This window comes from Lepus europaeus, chromosome 1 (assembly GCF_033115175.1).
Source record: "Lepus europaeus isolate LE1 chromosome 1, mLepTim1.pri, whole genome shotgun sequence".
Classification (NCBI taxonomy): domain Eukaryota; kingdom Metazoa; phylum Chordata; class Mammalia; order Lagomorpha; family Leporidae; genus Lepus; species Lepus europaeus.
Genome location: NC_084827.1, coordinates 146,262,183 through 146,269,657, shown reverse-complemented (window position 1 = coordinate 146,269,657; position 7,475 = coordinate 146,262,183). Strand labels below are relative to the sequence as shown.

At 37.4% G+C, this 7,475-nt stretch overlaps 1 protein-coding gene across 2 annotated transcripts in view; it reads right to left on the bottom strand.

Annotated features, from left to right (window-relative positions):
• Window positions 1–7,475, bottom strand: part of BMPR2 (bone morphogenetic protein receptor type 2) — a 177,472-nt gene that overhangs the window by 82,153 nt on the left and 87,844 nt on the right. For both annotated transcript variants that reach the window (XM_062190049.1, XM_062190042.1), the window contains exons 2-3: window positions 5,043–5,213; window positions 3,817–3,987 (exon numbers count right to left, since the gene is read on the bottom strand). In XM_062190049.1, coding sequence (XP_062046033.1) covers window positions 3,817–3,987; window positions 5,043–5,213 — 342 coding nt within the window. The remainder of the gene's footprint in view (window positions 1–3,816; window positions 3,988–5,042; window positions 5,214–7,475) is intronic.

Below are 7,475 nucleotides of genomic sequence, written 5' to 3'. Positions count from 1 at the left end.
AGATTTATTTTATTTATTTGAAATACAGAGTTAGAGAGAGAAAAGGAGAGACAGAGAGAGCTCTTCCATCCACTGGCTGACTCCCCAAATGGCTACAATGGTCGGGTCTGGGCCAGGCCAAAGCTAGGAGCCAGGAGTTTCATCCAGGTCTCCCCTGTGGGTGCAGGGGCCCAAGCACTTGGGCTATCTCCCACTGCTTTTCCAGGTGCATGAGCAGGGAGCTGGATTTGAAGCAGTTCGGTATTTGTTTACAATTCTTCACCTACCCTTTACATTTTATCTTTCCCAAAAGTGTATGAGTGTACTGCAAATGGTTTGAGGAAAAAAATGGAATTAAAAAATAAGTTTAGAAGAGGGCATTGTGGCACAATGGGTTAAGCCACTGCTTGGGACACTGGCATCCAATATCAAAGTGCTTGGTTCAGGTTTTGGCTGCTTCACACTTCTATTGAGCTTCTTGCTAAATGTTCCTGGGAAGCAGCAGATGATGGCTGAAGTACTTGGGTTCCTACCAACCACGTAAGAAATCCAGATGGAGTTCCTGGTTCCTGGCTTTTGTCAGCTGAACCGTGGCTGTAACAAGCATCTGAGGAATGAACCAGAGGATGGAAGATTCTCTCTCTCTCTCTCTCTCTCTCTCTCCCTCTCCCTCTCCCTCTCTCCCTGTCACTCTGCCTTTCAAATAAATAAATAAGTCTTTTAAAAAGAAAACTGAACTTTTAAAAAAAGAATAAGGTATGTTGACTTTGGTTTAAAAAACTTTAAATATTACACGGTTACACATAATACTGCAACTCCTATATCTATGTATTTTCATGCCACTGAACTCTTATGTATATGTTTTCATACTACTAAAGATCCACCTTCCAAAGAAATTCCTAGAAATGGGAATGCTGTACTACCCAAACCAATTTACAGATTCAATGCAATCACAATTAAAATATGAAGGACATTCTTCTCAGATTTAAAAAAGCAATGCTAAAATTCATATAGAAACACAAGAGAAACAGAATAGATAAAGCAATCTTAAACAATAAAAACAAAGCCAGAAGCAGCACAATACCAGATTTCAAGATATACTACAGGGCACTTATAATCAAAACAGCCTGGTACAAAAACAGACATGGCACAAAACAGACATACAGAAAAATGGAACAGAATAGAAACCCCAGAAACTAACCTATGCATCTACAACCAACTAATCTTTGACAAAGGAACTAAAATCAATCCCAGGAGAAAGGACACTCACTTCAACAAATGGTGCTGGAAAAATTGGATCTATGTATGCAGAAATATGAAACAAGACCCCTGCCCTATACCTTATACAAAAATCAACCAAAAATAGATCAAGAATCTAAATCTACAACATGATATCATCAAATTACTATAAAAAACGTCAGGGAAACTCTGCAAGACACTGGCATAGGCAAAGACTTCTTGGAAAAGATCCAAGAAACATAGGCAATAAGGACAAAAATAGACAAATGGGATTATATCAAGCTAATAAGCTTTTGCACTACAAAGGAAACACTCAACAAAATGAAGAGGCAACCGACAGAATCGTTTGCAAACTATGCAACTGATAAAGGATTAATATACTGGATCTATAAAGGGGTCAAGAAACTCAACAACAACAAGACAATCCAGCTAAGAAAGGGGCAAAGGACATGAACAGGAATTTTTCTTTTTTAAAAAAATTTATTTATTTATTTGAAAGTCAGAGTTACACAGAGAGAGGAGGAGAGGCAGAGAGAGAGAGAGGTCTTCCATCCGATGGTTCCCTAATTGGCTGCAACAGCTGGAGCTGCGCTGATCCGAAGCCAGGAGCTAGGATCTTCTTCCCGGTCTCCCATGTAGGTGCAGGAGCCCAAGGACTTGAGCCATCTTCTACTGCTTTCCCAGGCCATAGCAGAGAGCTGGATCAGAAGTGGAGCTGCTGGGACTTGAACTGGCACCCATATGGGATGCCAGCACTTCAGGCCTGGGTGTTAACCCAGTGCACCACTGCGCCGGACCCGAACAGGAATTATTCAAATGGCCAACAGACACATGAAAAGATGCTCAGGATCACTAGCCATCAGGGAAATGCAAATAAAAACCATTATGAGGTTTCACCTCACCCCAGTTAGAATGGCTATCAACCAAAACTTAAAAAATGCTGGTGAGGATGTGGGGGAAAAGGTACCCTAATACACTGCTGGTGGGAATGCAAATGAGTACAAATGTTATGGAAGGCAATATGGAAATTCCTCAGAAATGTGAAAATAGAACAAATGTATGATTCAGCCATACCACTCCTGGGAATTTGTCCAAGTGAAATAAAATCAACATATGAAAGTTATCTGTACCCCATGTTTACTGCAGCTCAATTCACAATACCTAAGATATGCAATCAACCCAGATGTCCAGGGGTTGGGCAATGGCGTAATAAGCTAAGCATCTGCCTACTGTGCCAGCATCCCAAATGGGTGGCACTTTCTGTCCCAGCTTCTCCTCTTTCGATCCAGCTCTCTGCTTATGGCCTGGGAAAGCAGTGGAAGATGGCCCAAGTGCTTAGGCCCCTGCACCCACGTGGGAGACCTGAAAGAAGCTCATGGTTCCTGGCTTTGGTTGAGTCCAGCTCTAGCTGTTTCGGCCATTTGGGGAGCGAACTAGCAGAAGGAAGACCTTCCTCTCTGTCTCTCCCTCTCTCTGTCTATAACTCTACCTCTCAAATAAATAAATAAAATCTTAAAAAAAAAAAGATGTCTATAAACTGATGACTGGATAAAAAAAATGTGGTATGTATACACTATGAACTATTACTCAGCCATAAAAAGGAAGGAAATCTTATCTTTTGCAACAAAATGGATGCAACTGGAAACCACCATGTTTAGTGAAATAAGCCCATCCCCAAAAGCAAATATCATGTTTCTCTGATACGTGGCAATTAATATAGAACACAAAAAAATGTGTTGGAATGAAATGGACATCTTGTGATATGATTGTTGTTTTTGGCCCCTGTTTCTACTCCTGTGGAACTACAATCTTCCTACTTTTTACTTGTTGAATATTATGGTTAGTGTTGAATTGAAACTATGTTAATAGAGTAGACTGAAATTATGTCTTTGAAAAAAATTAAAGAAAATAAAGGAAGGTAGGAAGGAAGGAGAGGGACTGAGGGAGGAAGCAGGAGAGAGAGGGAAGTATGGTTATCTTCTTAGAACTGTACCTATGAAATAAATGAAATCTGTTTCTTTATTTAATAAAAATTTTTAAAAAGAGATTTATTTACTTTGAAAATTCAGAGTTATAGAGCAAGAAGGAGAGACAGAGACAGAGCTCTTCCATCTCCTGGTTCACTCGCCGGAGAGCCACAAAGGCTGGGGCTGGGCCAGGCCAAAGCCAGACGCTTCATCTGGGTCTCCCATGTGGGTGGCAGGGGCTGAAACACTTAGGCTATCTTCCATTGCTTTTCTTAGGCCATTAGCAATGAGCTGGATCAGAAGTGGAGCAGCTGGGACATGAATTGGTGCCCATATGGGATGACAGTGTCGCAGGTGGTAGTTTTACTGCTACGCTATAATGCTAGCCCCTGCAGCTTTCTTAATATTCCCAAATTCCCTTCCACAGAAGTTAAAAAGTACTATATTCAAACTCATTTGATAATTACTGATACCTTACATATCCTGGTATATCTCTTTTGGATTTCAACAATTAACTACATATATAATCTTACGATGCTGAAATTCTTTCTCTCACTCTTGCCAACTCTGAATGTTTGTTTTAGATTCTGCAAGTCTTTGGAGAAAATTATTACAAAGAAAAGTTGCTTACTGAGTGGTGTTGTATCAGGAGGTGGAAAATTCTCAGTAAAGTTGACATTACATAAATCTGTGCTACAGCAGCAGAAACGGTATGTTCCATTCTGAATTGAGGGAGGGGTGGTGGTTACTACACATTCTTCAAAGTGACACTCTTGAGGGTCTCCAATGTGAGACCAGCATCCTACAAATCAGTATGAATACAAACAAGTTAGGAGACAATATAGTAAAGAAAACAATAAACTAAGAGCTAATTGAAATAAATGTGAGGCAATGAATACATTTAAGATATAAAATACTCTTGCAAACCAATTAAAAAAAAAAAAAACAGAAAAAATGGCAAAGGATACAACAGGTATTTTATCAGGCAAAAAAGCCACCAACAAAACATTTAATTGCATCATTAATTTAAGAATTATTAAAGAAATAGTAAGGTTTCATTTTTGCCCATGCTACTTAAATTGTTCTAGGTTTAAAAAATAACAATATGCAATCATAACAAGGATTTGGTAACAGAAACACGCTCATACACTGTTGGAAGAAATGTAAATGGATAGTATTTTTAGAAATAAATGGCTATTTTTATACAGAATCTTTAAATTATTCATGTTTTATAATCTAATAATTCTATATCAAGGAACCTATGTCAAGGAAGCAATCAGATAATTTAAAAATTCATGTTCAAGTGAAAATCTAAAACAACAGCATGCAACAGATTAATGTGCAAACTATGATACATGTGTACAATGAAATATTGTGCAGAGGTTAAAAATGTTTTCAGAGAGTATTTAAAGAGAGGCGAAATGCTCGTGTTATAATTAAAGTGGGGGAAAAAGAAAGTACCTACACATAGTAACATAGAAATACATAGAAAACACACCTTGCAGGGGATAAACAATGCAGGAAATAAAAACTCCTTTAGATGTATGTAATTTTAAGAATTTTGTTTTTCTTTGCTAAAATTTTCTGTATTTTTCAAACCTCATAAAATAATGAGTGCATATTAGTATTACAATAAGAAAGTGTTATTAAAATAAGCCAGCAATAAATTTCCCTTTACAAAGCTGGGATATGCGCAAGTATGTGTGGATTTGTGCATGTGCCTGTGTGTGTGTAAAGATATGCTTTTAAATTTACTGTTTTAATGAAGAGAATTTTAACATATCTCCATGTCCTTATCAGATAAACCTCAATTGTATGAAACACAAAGACATTTAAGGTAAGAAAAGTATTACTTACCTTGTTTTACAAGATTTATGTCCCCTTTTGATTTCTCCCAAAGGCCATAGCAAGTGCTACCTTTTGAACATAGTATTGTCCCATTTTCATGAGAGATACGACTCTCTCCTATCCCAAGGTCCTGTTGATATGGATCTTTAAATGCACATAGCCGTTCTTGATTCTGGGAAGCTAAAATAAAGAAAATAAGACAATGGTGAATTAATTTTATGATAATCGTTACATAACATATTGTAATATCTTTTATTTGAATGACAATAAAAATTTCCCTTCCAAATTCAAATCATTGAATAAGTTTGTAATTTTACACTTATTCAATAACTTTTTTCTGCTCATTAATTTGTAATCTTCAAGTAAAAGGCAAATTTTAAAACTCACTTCCCAAAAGCAATCCTTTCTTACTCAAATTATTCTTACCACTTTTCTCTTCTTAAATGATTTTGGTGTGCAAGTAAAGAAGTATCAAGGCCAGTGTATGCTGAACACTGCCTTTTAATAAAATAAAATAAATTTTATATATAATTGATTAGTACTGGGTACAAAAATATTTCTTCACCTAAAAGTTCACGTTTTTCCTTCTGACTGAAAAGAAATTAAAACATTTTCATAGGTCTCCAGAAATACACGAACTGTGGGCTCAAGGACCTGTGCCTAATGGCAGAGCCCTGAAATCCAGCCCATCTCTCCTGTCACACACTTAACTCCTTTCATTCTTATTTCCTACCACACTCAGATGCTGAGAACTTTCATGACCTTTACACATAATAAACTTTCCATAATGTTCCCAATATCCAGCACGCCATTTTTCCTGAGCAACTCAGATTCATCTTCAAGACCCAGCTCTATTATCAACTCCTCAGTGAAGTTTATATGATAAATCATGTGCTATGCAATTCCAAGGCTCTTAACTCACATCTAGTCTAGCATTGTTTTATATTACAGAATTTTATCTGCTTACATACCTGTATCCCCTACCAAGCTGCAGGTTTATTTCACTGTTTCTTAGAGAAAGATCATGTTTATTTAATTCAATTTTACCTTCCACCAACAGTGTTACAGGCAGAAGTTTTCACATCTATAGAAACTGTATTCAATGCCATTTCCAACTTAAAAAATGATAAAATCTAAGCAACAACAATCTAGTACTTCTACTACTCAATCATAATGAAGCTATAAAAAATAGTATGAATGTAGAGGCAACATGTTATTATTTCTCTCCATATATACAAATTATCAAGAATAAAATAGTAATTTTCCCTTTACATATGCTTTCTGGATCATTACTTGTTAATCATTTACTTTATTTTATTCCCAGGAACAGATGCAGCATGTCTGGAATACTCAGCTGTCTTGCATTTCCCATTCCATCACATAAAACCACCCATAAAGCAGAAGAAATGGTATGGCATGGTTTTATCATGCCCCATCAGTGAGCTGTGATTACAGACATAAATCAGCAGCAGCATCACCCATTTCCTGAAAATCACTACTTTTTTATGAGGAAGGGAAGAAGGGGAAAAAATAGCTATTATGAAGGAGGGCATTTGGCCTAGAGGTTAAGATCCCTACATCCTATATCAGAATTCCTAGGTTCTAGTCTCACCTCTCCTCCCAGTTTCAGCATCCTGCTAATGCAGGTGATGGCTCAAGTAACTGGGTTGAATGAATTCTGGGCTCTCTCTGTCTCTCTCAAAAAAACAAATTTTTAATAACTGCAACTATGAAAAATATTAACTATTTGCCCTTTCTCTGTCATGATTTCTTAATACTGTTTGAATTGTCATGAAATAAAGCCATGTATTATTTATATATTTAAAAATAAGTGCAATTGAATTAATTTTGTAACATTAAGAAAAATGCTTTGTGGGCTGGCACTGCAGAGCAGTAGGCTAAGCCTCCGCCTGCTGTGCCGGCATCCCATGTGGGCATCGGTTCATATCCCAGCTGTTCCACTTCTAATGCATCTCCTTGCTTGTGGACTAGGAAAGCAGTGGAAGATGGCCTAAGTGCTTAGGCCCCTGCACCCACGTGAGAGACCTGTAAGAAGCTCCTGGCTTTGGCCTGGCCCAATCCTGCTCATTGCAGCCATTTGGGGAGTGAACCAGTAGATAGAAGACCTTTCTGTCTCTCCCTCTGTCTGTGACTCTACCTCTCAAATAAATAAATACAATCTTTTTTAAAAATGCTTTGATAATTATAGATTCATAGGAGGCTAAAAAGAAGTAAAGAGGGAAGTTCCATACACCTCTCATCAATGTCAATTCCTAGTCACTATTTGCTATCAAAACCACAAAACTGACATTAGTACAACCCACAGAATTGATTCCTATTTCACCAGTTACACATGCATTCAGGCTTTACCATTACCCTGACTACCTCATGTTAACCCTTGACAATCACACCATTCCTTATTCCTTATTCCTAACCTGTGAA